At 48.1% G+C, this 12185-nt stretch overlaps 1 protein-coding gene and 1 long non-coding RNA gene across 3 annotated transcripts in view; one reads left to right on the top strand and one right to left on the bottom strand.

Moving 5' to 3' along the window:
* LOC100350417 (calreticulin) overlaps positions 1 to 12185 on the bottom strand; it is a 32093-nt gene that overhangs the window by 2600 nt on the left and 17308 nt on the right. For both annotated transcript variants that reach the window (XM_089300705.1, XM_017346308.4), the window contains 4 exons: positions 11420 to 11514; positions 10035 to 10244; positions 6526 to 6639; positions 5532 to 5675 (listed from right to left, as the gene is read on the bottom strand). In XM_089300705.1, coding sequence (XP_089156831.1) covers positions 5532 to 5675; positions 6526 to 6639; positions 10035 to 10244; positions 11420 to 11514 — 563 coding nt within the window. The remainder of the gene's footprint in view (positions 1 to 5531; positions 5676 to 6525; positions 6640 to 10034; positions 10245 to 11419; positions 11515 to 12185) is intronic.
* Positions 1 to 12185, top strand: part of LOC103350187 (uncharacterized) — a 57996-nt gene that overhangs the window by 35785 nt on the left and 10026 nt on the right. The gene's annotated exons all lie outside the window — the stretch shown is intronic.

The raw sequence follows: 12185 nt of genomic DNA, 5'->3' as shown, positions 1-12185 counted from the left end.
CCCTGGCTGAACACACATTCCCAAGGCACAGGCCAGGGGTTTTAACCAGCAATGGGAGTTGAAGGAACAACTGACAACACAGGGGGCCTAGGATGTCCTCGCTGACTCACTCGGGAGAGAAGTCAAGTGACTGTTCCCTAAGGGTCTGTGCCCCTCCAGCCACTGAACGTTATTTAGAGTTTCATGATCAACTTTTATCATTCTGCCAGTCTCCAAATAGGTGTCCAGCAGGTGTTGCCCCAGCTCAGTCTGGCAGCACCTACCTGCGATGATGCTTCTGTATAGATGCCCTTTTAAGGGTTATTGCCTTAATATAATCAGAAAAACTAAAAGGACAAAGGAGAAAGAAAGGGTTTGGCCAGACATGTCAGGAAAAATGTGTATTCTCTACCATTTAGAGTGCCCTGTTTCTCTGTTTTTGTTTGTTTGTTTTTGTTTTTTTGTTTGTTTGTTTTGACAGGCAGAGTGGATAGTGAGAGAGAGAGATTGAGAGAAAGGTCTTCCTTTGCCATTGGTTCACCCTCCAATGGCCACCACGGCTGGCGCGCTGCGGCTGACGCACTGCGCTAATCTGAAGGCAGGAGCCAGGTGCTTCTCCTGGTCTCCCATGGGGTGCAGGGCCCAAGCACTTGGGCCATCCTCCACTGCCTTCCTGGGCCACAGCAGAGAGCTGGCCTGGAAGAGGGGCAACCGGGACAGAATCCGGTGCCCCGACCGGGAATAGAACCCAGTGTGCTGGCGCCGCTAGGTGGAGGATTAGCCTATTGAGCCACGGCGCCGGCCTCTCTGTTTTCTTAAAAACAAAATTTTTAACATTTGCAATGAAAGGGAACAATTAATTAAATCCATGATAATGTATTTTCAATACTTATTTCCCCCCCAAAATTGTTGATTTTTATTTATTTGAAAGGGAAAGACATAGAGTCAGACACAGAGAGATCTCCCCTCTGTCAGTTCATTCCAGAAACGTCTGCAACAGCCAGGGTTGAGCCAGGCCTGAGCCAAGAGCCAGAAACTAAATCTGAATCTCCCACATGAGTGGCAAGGACCCAACAAGCTGAGCCATCACCTGCTACCACCCAAGGTGTGCACTGATAGGAACCCAAGGTGCACTAATAGGAGCCTAGGGCTGGTAGTGGAGCCAGGACTTGAACCCAGGCACTCTGATGTGGAATGTGGGCATCACGAACAGCAACTTAACCACTGTGCCAAACTCCCACCCCTTCAGTCTTCATTGCTTTTCTTAATTTTTTTTAAAGATTTATTTCATTTATTTGAAAGGCAGAGTTATAGAACAAGAAAGAGAGACAGACAGAGAGATCTTCCATTTGCTGGTTTACTCCCCAAATGGCCACTATGGTCGGGGCTGGGCCAGGCCAAAGCCAGGAGTGAGGAGCCCCTTCCAGGTCTCTCCCATGTGTGTAGGGCCCCAAGCACTTGGGCCATCCTCTGCTTCTTTCCCAGGCATGTTAGCAGAGAGCTGGATGGAAGTGGAGCAGCCAGGTCTTGAACCGGCACCCAAATGGGATGCCAGCACTACAGACAGCAGCTTAACCCACTACACCACAGCGCCGGCCCCAGTGTTCATTTCTTTAATGATAAAGGAACAAAATAGGAAGCACAAATCATAGAATCAGACCAGCTCAACCAGCTGTGTGACCATAGGCAAGTTACTCAACCCCTCTGAGCTTGTTCCCTCATAATTAAATAAAGTAATAACTCCCTGGCAGTAGTGTCAATAAAATCAGAGAAACTCTACGAAACACATTGTTCTGCAGATAGTAGTCACTCCAAGGCTATTAGGATAAATTTTTAATATCTGAATATGTTTGAGAAGCAGCAAAAAGGGTTACTCTGTAACTTTTTACTTTAGTAGTGAGTCAAAGAAGTCATCACATTAACTTCATGGGCGCCGTTGTGTGACCAAGAAAAAGTCTGCAGCATGAGTTACCATGTCACTCCCCCACAGGCTTTGAAAAACCCCCATCTTCCTTTTTTATGGTCCCCCTCACAAAAAAATGTTTTAACAACAAAGACTTTTATTTGGCTTTCACCAACCTCGCCTCCAGCAGAAAAACAAATGACAAAACAGGCACTCTGAACAGAGATTACTTTGCTCTGAGTCATTTTTAAAAATTGGTTTTAAAAATTCCTTGTGCAAGTTTAAGATATTTTCTTACCTCTGGGATTTTTCTTTTCTATTGAATGGTCAGCACTTTTGCCTATTTGTGGATTCTCTCATTTTCCAAACTCCCATGAGAAGTGTTCCTAATATGCACTGTTCTCAGTGACCCCTCACCCCTGGTCCCCATGCACTAAACTCATGGGTCACCAGGATGCCAGTCCTGCTAGCTACAACACCCGAGAAAGAGCTCCATTAGACTGCAAAGCCTAAATGAAGTCCTAAGGAATTTCGTGAATGTCAATTCACTGAAAATGATCAGATTTCTGGTGCTATCTTGCTTGCATCATGTAACAGAAAGAGCACGGGCTTGGGTACTTTTAGCTTCAGGACCTTATCAAGTCAAATCCCTCTCCGAGCCAGTTTTCTCATCAATAAAATGGAGATGGGAGATCCTACCCTCCTACCCTCCCACCCTCCGAGAGCTGTGGCCCCGACCATCTGATGGAAGGGATGTCACTGTGCTTTGCACTGTGGCTAGTGCTGCTTGTGTTACAGGTTCCTTCACAGATCTTAAGGAGGCCCAGAGATTTGTTCTCTGCCAACTCCTTCCAGCCTCTATGCTGATCAAACAAAGCAATCAGTTCTACCTAAGCAAGAAAGGTGAAGGGGTTATGTTTACAAGTGTCAGAACAGGGAACAAGAGTGGTCACGGACTAGGCAGGAAAATTAGATGGCTTAAAAAGCCTGGATGGAGGAATGACAGAGAGGCCAGCTGGGCTCTCAGAGCATTGATAGGTTGGAAACCAGGTGTTGGGGTAGAGGGCGAGGCAGGCAAAGGCAGTCCCATCTATCTCCTGCTTAGGGTCTCTTGGCTTTTCCAGTAATGTGTGGGGACTTTAGTAAACTGGATGTTCCTGAGTGGAAACGGGGGAGTAGGGCCTGTGAGTGCCAAGCCCAGTTAGAAATTAGAGAGAAAGAATGCCTGCTAGGGTGATGTCAGCATGTGCAGAATTCTTTCTCTCTTTCTCTGTCTCTCTCTCTCTCCCCAACCCTTCTCCCTCTAAAAGAAAACAACACCAACAGGATACAGAGATTAACACTGGAAATTTAGAAATGTGGACTCTTGGGCTGCATCCCAGACCTGCTGGATCAGAGTCTTCATTTTAATAAGATTCCCTAGGGCTTCACAGCATGTTCAAGTTTGAGGAGCGTGGTTTAAATTCTTCAAATAGAAAGGGTTGACAGCTTAGAGAGGCTGATAGAACCCAGAACAATCAGTGCCAAATATTTTTTAGCTTTGTAGATGAACAAAGATACAGTTTACAGAGGACGCTCCTGGCTCCTGGCTCCTGGCTCCTGGCTCCTGGCTTTGGATCAGCACAGCTCTGGCCATTGCAGCCAATTGGGGAGTGAACCATTGGATGGAAGACCTCTCACTCTCTCTGCCTCTCCTTCTCTCTCTGTGTAACTCTTTCAAGTAAATAAATATATATTTTTTAAAAAGATGCCATTTAAAAAGTGTACCTTAATGTCTTCAGTGGAGGTGGGGGAGAGCATTTTAATCAGACGGTTTGATTAGGCATATTAACATGACTAAGTACTTAACAAGATGTTCCTGTTAAATATTAAGAAGGAGCAACCAGGGGTGGACGTTCAGCCTAGCAGTTAAGACGCTGGTTACGGATGCCCACGTCCCCTATGGGATAGAGTGCTTGGGTTCTACACCTGGTCCTGAATCCAGCCTCCAGCCAATGCAGATCCTGGGATGCAGTGGTGATGGCTCAAGGAATTGGGTTCCTGTCACTCACAGGGGAAACCTGGATTGAATTTCTGGCTTCTGCTTTCTGGCACTGCTGCAGAGGAGCTCTCTCTAGCTCTCAGATAATCAAAAAAAAAAAAAAAAAAAAAAAAAAAAAAAAAGGGAAGGACAACTGAATCTGAATCAAGTAGAGCTGACAATGGGAACTTGTGCAAATTGTATCTACATTCTTTAGATAAGAGAGGAAGGAAAGAAGAGGATAAGATAAGATGTGTGCCCACCCTGCTCCCCACCTCCCTCCCTTCTCTCCTGAGCCCCCAGCTGGTGATTTATACACCTGCCCTCCCTGCACTCCTATGTTGGTCTCCTTGAGCCAGGAAACTTAAGGGAATGGAAATAATGCAAGCGGGAGATCCAAAAGTAAACAGGAGGAGTGGGGGGGGGGGGCAATGTAATTCATAAGCTGTACTTTGGAAATCTATATTCATTAAATAAAAGTTAAAAAAAAAAAAAAAAGTAAACAGGGGGTGTCTGTCCAGGGCGTCTGGCAGCTGGGAACTGTGGGAATCACTGGTCAAGGACAGCAGCTCTCCTTGGTCATGGGACCTGCCAGGATACTCCCAAGGACAAGCGGCCATGGCCTCCAGAGGTCCTGTTGTGCAGTGGGGGTAGTCATTACAGCCAGGGTTTTCGAGGCAGACCGACCTGCATGTGAATCCTGCCTCTACTGTGTACCAGCTCTGTGCTCTTGGGTGTATCCTGTGACATTTTGAGTCTCAGTGCTCTCAACTGTGGAAAGGGATAATAATGTGGGATAATATGGGACAGCTTAGAGAGCTGTGAGAATTAAGGAGTTGATATATGTAGAGTACAGGGCCCAGTGTTTCATAGTTGAGTTCCTTTCAGCTCCCGGGGAATTCCCTCCCAGGACTGTGTAGACAGCAGTTTCTGAGGCTTCCAGGGATGCCCGTGGGCCAGGCCATTCGCTCCGGGGCCTGTGCTCCAGGAATCCTCCCCTTCATCAGGAATGGTAGGGGTGGGAGTAGTGGTGGAGGACAACTTTCCCAAGGCCTGAGTGTCCTAATCTTTCCCACCCAATCAGAAGGGAAAGATGACCGGCAGAGAGGGAGAGGCTAGGTCAGGACCCATGCTCAGGGCCAGGAGAATCACCTGCAACATTCTTTCAGGGAATGTTAGTGTTTCTGTGTATCCACAGAACCACCCCTGAGGATCACACAGGGCCGGCAGAGGCAGTGTAAAGTACTGGGACCCCAAATGTGGCACCACAAAGATCTGCCCTCACATCCTGGCTCTTGGCTTGCCTTACCAGCTATGTGTCTTCAGGCAAATGACTGGACTTTTCTGAGCCTCCTTTTTACATCTGGAAAATCGGAGATTTCGCAGTGCATATTACACGGCACATGCACAGGCTCTGAAACAGTGCTTGGCACATGGCAGGGACTCAGTAAATGGTAGCTGCTATAATTATTAGGGTGAATATAATTACTCGCATTTTAAAGATGAACAGTTGGAGGCTTAGAAAGATCAAGGGTTATTTAAGTCTTGTGATTTCCAGCCTGGGGCTCCTTCCACTTTTTGAAAACACCTTGGGAGTTGATGAGGGGCTCTGAGCCCAGAGAGCTTTACCTGCCAAAGGTCCAGGCCAAGGACGCTGATGTTGTAATAGTGACAAATGGTGGGGTCAGGCTTGTACTTAGGGTTGTCTATTTCTGGATGAATCCACTCCCCTTGGTAATTGGGATTGTCAATGATCCGGGGTTTCCATTGTCCCTAAAACAAGGAACCAAAGAGTGAATGTGGCATTAGGTTTTTGCCATTTTTCTGACCTCATACAATCCTTAATTGGTTCCTTCACTTAAGTGCATTAGACTTAACAATTCAGAGTAAGGTTCTGGGGGCTTCCTTCCTTTTCTTTAACACAAAACACTACCAAGTTCCCCTTTCTACCCAGAGGGAGCCAAATGAGGTGGCCAGGACCCATTCTGACCTTGGTCTTATCTGTCTGCACAAGCTCCTTCATGAAGTCAAGAAAAAGTAGCTTCTCAGAGAACATTATCTTAGTGTCCTTGGGCTCAGGACCATTGTCCTCCTGGTGTGCAGCACAGGAAGGTATGGCCAAATACTGTTCTGCTTGCTTTAGTCTGTTGTACCACTGCACCATTGGCTGATTCCTCGTTCTTCTGGCCTCCGACACAGGCCAGGCATTAGCCCTTAGAGAGGTTCCCCTCCTCTATCACTCTTGGCTCCTTTTTTTTTCCACTCTTGGCTCTTGCATGGGCTCTTGTTCTACCCCTTTCCCTTCAGGCCCACTTCTGAGACTCCCAGTTCCTGACCTCAGACCCATTTCCTGTTTTGATCCTGTTCCTTTGACTGGCTGCTGTCCACCGCTCTGGACAAACCCTGTGCCCAGAGCTGCCCAGACTGCTACCGTCAGCCTTGGCTTCTGCAGCCCACTGTCTCCCAAGCAGGCACCTCCCTGAGAGCAGGGCCGAGAGGAAGTGACTGTTGTATTTGGAGGGGAGGGCAGATGACCACAGGATCCCAAAGTTTCTGTTTTGTAGATCAGAATTTACATCTCTCCAGGCTTCCTCCTCACACCCATTGGAAAGAGACCCCTCACCTTGTACTTTACGTTGGGTATCAGGGGCCCTGCCCACTCCCCATCCATGGCCTCATTCCAGTCGGCGGGCTTCTTGGCCTCTGGGTCTGGGATGTACTCAGAGTCTTCCCAGTCCTAAAATGAAACGTTCCTCCATGAGGACTGGGATAAAACTGGGGTCCAGAGTGCAGTCTAACTAGATCTTTCTCCCCACCCCCACCACTCTCCTGCTCTCACCTGTATGAAGGTTGATCAAAACTCTACAAACAATCCCAGTGCAGGGGAGAAGAAGCCTTGAAGCACCTCTGACCCTTCCTCTGGGTTCACTTTCGCTCTGACTTCCAGTCCTTTAAGCTCCAGGAAGATGGACTTTCCCTAAGATCTGACCTGAGCTTCCCCCAGTCAGGTGCCCTGCAATGGTTTGGATGTGGTTTACTTCTGCCCAAATTTAACTGCTAAGGTAAATGGAGAGGTATTGCAATTCCTGCAGCAGCACTGGAGCCCCCAGGATAGGGTAGTGACTCTGTACCTAAGGAAGTGCAGAACAACTGAGACAAGCAGTAAGTGTCCTATCCTGGGGCCATGCTCTGGGCTACTCAGCCTCCATCTTTCTCTGGTCTCTCAGTGGGAGACATCAAGGCCTGCAGCCCTTCTGCTCTCCCAGCCTTGAGCCAATCTGGACAGTATCAGGTGAACAGTCCTCACCAGGAGGGGGGTTTTGTGGTTAGTCTTGCTGCCCTGTCTGCTAGGTCTGGCAGAAACCTAGCCCTCGATATTCCCACGGTGTTAAAGGTCCAGGCCTGTGCCGCGGCTCAATAGGCTAATCCTCCGCCTGTGGCACCAGTACCCCAAGTTCTAGTCCCGGTCGGGGTGCCAGATTCTGTCCTGGTTGCCCCTCTTCCAGGCCAGTTCTCTGCTGTGGCCCGGGAGGGCAGTGGAGGATGGCCCAAGTGCTTGGGCCCTGCACCCCATGGGAGACCAGGATAAGTACCTGGCTCCTGCCATCGGATCAGCACGGTGCGCCGGCCGCAGCACGCTGGCCGCGGTGGCCATTGGAGGGTGAACCAACGGCAAAGGAAGACCTTTCTCTCTGTCTCTCTCTCTCACCGTCCACTCTGCCTGTCAAAAAAAAAGGTCCAAACACTTTACCTGCTTATCTGCCTTTATCTGCCTTAAGTGCTTGAGTACAACTCCCTCTCCTTAGGACTGGTGTCCCTGGCTGAATTTCCCTACACATGGCTGGGCCACTGTACGTCACTCCATAGGCCTCTTCTTGGGTCCCATGCTGTTCCCTGCCTGACCTCAAACATCTCCTCTGCACAAGACTGACCTTGCTCTGACCTGTGTGGTAGCAATATGGCAGATGAGGCACTCTATGGCTTGACTCCAACAGACCTGTCCAGCCTCACTTCCCATGACAACCCACCTTGAACTTTATGTTCCCAAATAATGAACGGCTACTCTCAGTTCTTTACATGTTATTTTCCACTTAACCGTTGGGACCTTGTTTCTGCTGCTCCCTGGGTCTGGAATATCTTCCTTTAACCTACTTTTCTTGCTCTAATGAGTCAAGTGTTTGGAATTCAGTAAATTATTAACCTATTAAGGTCATATATTAAAAACTTACTATATACCTAGCACCATAGTTTGTATTTTATGTTAGCATATTTAATCTTCACAACAACCTTCACACATAGGTATTATAATAATCCCTGTTTATTAAATTGGCTTTCACAGAAGTAATGTTCCTTGCTCAGGTCTAACTGTTAATAAGTTGGAGATTCACAGTGAGTAAATATTGGAGCTCACAGACCAGTATTGTGATGCAGTAGGTTAAGTCACTGCTGGCAATGCCAGCATCCCATATCGGAATGCCCTTTCTAGTCTCGGCTGCTCCACTTCTGATCCAGCTCCTGCTAATGTGACTAGGAAGGCTGAAGATAATGGCACAAGTACTTGGGTCCCTACCAACCGTGTGGGAGGCCAGGATGGAGTTTCTTGCTCCTGGCTTCAGCATAGTCCAGAGCCTGCCTTTTGGGGAGTGAACCAGCAGGTGGAAGAAGATCTCTATCTCTCTGGCCGGCACTGGGGCTCACTAGGCTAATCCTCCGCCTTGTGGTGCCGGCACACCGGGTTCTAGTCCCAGTCAGGGCACCGGATTCTGTCCCGGTAGCCCCTCTTCCAGGCCAGCTCTCTGCTGTGGCCAGGGAGTGCAGTGGAGGATGGCCCAAGTCCTTGGGACCTGCACCCCATGGGAGACCAGGAGAAGCACCTGGCTCCTGCCATCGGATCAGCGCGGTGCGCCGGCCGCAGTGTGCCGGCCGCCGCGGCCATTGGAGGGTGAACCAAAGGCAAAAGGAAGACCTTTCTCTCTGTCTCTCTCTCGCTGTCCACTCTGCCTGTCCAAAAAAAAAAAAAAAAAAAAAAATCTCTATCTCTCTCCCTCTCTCTCTGTCATTCTGCCTTTCAAATAAATAAATAAATAAATAAATAAATAAATAAATAAATCTTTGTTTTATAAAATAGTGGAGCTCAGATTCTAACCCATGTGTCTGTCTCTAGAGTTTATGTTCCAACCCTTAGGGTATGCTCATCACTCAAGCATTTCCTCCTCCTTTCTAGACCCCTGCCAGTTCCCCATCCCAGTCAGGGTGAGGACCGTCTTTTGGGTTCTCTGAGCCATTGGATCCCCTGATTCTTAGCACTGATCTCACAGCGGGATTTCTTGGTTATACACACACACACATACACACACCCCTCTAGACTGAGTCCCCGGAAGCAAAGATTCTCCTATTCATAGCTCTATCCAGTATAGGTTTCCAAAATGCGATAAATACACTGCACTCCACACATTCCCCATATTGGTCACCTTGGAGTCAAAGATATGTACATTCAAATCCTGGTTCTAACATGTGTGTACTTGGGCAAATGCCCAATTCTTTTTTTTTTTTTTTTTTTTTTTTGACGGAGTGGACAGTGAGAGAGAGAGACAGAGAGAAAGGTCTTCCTTTACTGTTGGTTCACCCTCCAATGGCCGCCACGGCCAGCGCACTGATCCGATGGCAGGAGCCAGGTACTTATCCTGGTCTCCCATGGGGTGCAGGGCCCAAGCACTTGGGCCATCCTCCACTGCACTCCCTGGCCACAGCAGAGAGCTGGCCTAGAAGAGGAGCAACTGGGACAGAATCCGGTGCCCCGACCAGGACTAGAACCCAGTGTGCCGGCGCCGCAAAGCAGAGGATTAGCCTAGTGAGCCGTGGCACCGGCCAAATGCTCAATTCTTTAAGCATCAGTTTTCTTATGCACGATAGAAGAATCACAACACACTGCCCACACAGGCTGTCAGAAGGGTCAACTGATCTCAGTGAATCTGAGTTGCTGTGCTCTTTCTTGGTATCTTTGGATACCAATATTAACTGCACGCCTCCTTGAGGGATTGATGCCCCTGTCTCTGTTCCATAGTTTCTAGCCTCCTCCTCCTCTCCCCACAGTAGAGATTCTGCCGGCTTCCCAGCCAAACACCCTCTGACCTCAGGTTTCTTATCTTCAGGATCCTCTATTTGCAGGCGCTCGTCCCATTTCCGTGGTTTCCGGGCATAGGGATCTTTGATTTTTCTGGGAGGCAAGAAGTCCCAGTCATCCTCCAGTTCCCCAGCTGCTACTTGCTGGTTGTCAATTTTGACCTCATAGGTAGCATTGGGGCGAATGATCAGAGTGTACAGGTGAGTGTCTTTATTGATCTATAAAGGGAAGATGGAAATATCACAGTTCTATATTGGACATCTTTGGACTTCAAGCATCATACGCACCCTGAAGGCCACCCCCACATATTTACAAATACATTTACCACACCCCTCTGTCCATTTCTCTGGTTACCTCTATAGGGATTCTGCATGTTATTCTCATCCACACTCTGGTCTCTCCAAGCCTCAGTCTTTCCCTCCCCTGCAGCTCTGATCAGTCCATGATCTTGCCTGTTTCTCCGTCCAGACCCCTAGCCTGTGAGCGTCTCAACAGCACGGATCACATATGAGTCATCAGTTGGGTCTACAGTTTCTTCCGCAAGGCACGCCCATGAGTACTTCAGGGAACCACTACATGTTTAGTTCATGCACGGTCCTGCTAAGGAGGACCCCGGGCCTGAACACAAGTTCTCCGGTGACCAAAGCCCTGTAGGATTCTCCAGCCTCTGCTCCTGCCCCTCCTCTGTGTCTCAGTGGTGCCAAACTTCTTATGGTGCTGCTGTCTCTCAAGTTGCCTTGACTTTTCTCATAAAATTATCTCTTCCAGGAATTTGGTTCTTGAAATTTCACACCCCATCACAAGACCAAGTCATGTTTATTTTCCAAAGCTCAGTACAGGGGAAACCTCTAAGCTTCCAAGGTGGATAGGGGATCTCCTGTGCCTCCACAGATGCCGTCACACTAGACAGTAACTTCCCTTCGCTAGATTCTTACCTTCAGCTGACTGTGAATTCTGTGAGGTCAGGGACCACGTCTGGCTCACTTTGTCCCCAGCTTTTGGTGAATGCCCATCTGTTTGCAGATGAGATCCAGCTACTGTCTTGTAGTTGACCAAGGTCTCAGTAACTTGATGTTACTAGGATGCACTGACCACCACACGCCACCACCACCCATTGCTAAGCCCAGTACTCCCTACCTCCACTGTCCGCTCCAATATTTGGCAGTGGGGAATGGCCAAGACAGAACCTTATGCAGCTTGCTAGGCTTTTGGAGCAACTGTTCCTTTGCAAACTCCTCCAATTTACAGCACTTCTCTAAGTCTAATTTCTAACTTGTAAAATGCAGGTGATGATATTTAATTTATAGGGCTTTTGTCAGAATTCAATGAGATAACATAAATAAAATGCTTATGGTAACTTCCCCCTGGACTGAGGACCAGCCCACACACTTACCCTGCACTTGATGGTCTTGTTGTTCTCATGGTATTTCCCTTGGTAATGAAGAATGACCTGTACTTTGTTGTTGCCAAAGCCACAGATGTCAGGGCCTGGAATCAAACCCCAAAGCACAGTTTCACATCTCTTTTAGGCAGTTTTTGCCCAGTCCGAGGTCAGGAGCCGTGACAGACACAGCCTGTGTATTAATTAGAGTCTCAGCAGGAAATAGATGGCACATTCAGCTTGAGAATTATTGGGGAAGGATTTAATGAAAGAATTATTTACAAAGGTGGAGCAGGACACAGAGACACAGCTCCCAGCAGCAGGAGGCTGGTCCCACCCTAGGCCTGAAGGGACCAGAAGAAGGAGTGGTTGCCAGAGCCAGGAGCAGTGTCCAAACCTAACCTGAAACCCCTGTGCCAGGCATTGTATATCATGCCATCTAATTCTCACAAGTAGGTGTACTTTTTGCTGGGAATATTGTCACTCAGAAAAGTTAACCAGCTTGCCCAAGGTCAAACAACTAATAAGTACTCTTGCTGAGATTCAAACCTATGCATACCTAGCAAAAAACCCTGGGGTCCTTTCAGCTGTACCAGCATTCGGGGAGTGAACCAGCAAATGAAAAAAAAATCTCTCTCTTCCTCTTGTTCTGTAACTCTGCTTTTCAAATAAATAAATAAACCTTTTTAAGATTTTTTACTTATTTATTTATTTGAAAGGCAGAGATAGAGGGAGAGAGCGAGAGAGAGCGAGTGCTTCCATCTGCTGCTTCACTCCC

The sequence above is a fragment of the Oryctolagus cuniculus genome, chromosome 7, assembly GCF_051225735.1.
Source record: "Oryctolagus cuniculus isolate XC-2025 breed Fujian yellow rabbit chromosome 7, ASM5122573v1, whole genome shotgun sequence".
Taxonomy (NCBI): Eukaryota; Metazoa; Chordata; class Mammalia; order Lagomorpha; family Leporidae; genus Oryctolagus; species Oryctolagus cuniculus.
This window is presented reverse-complemented; position numbering and strand designations above follow the sequence as displayed.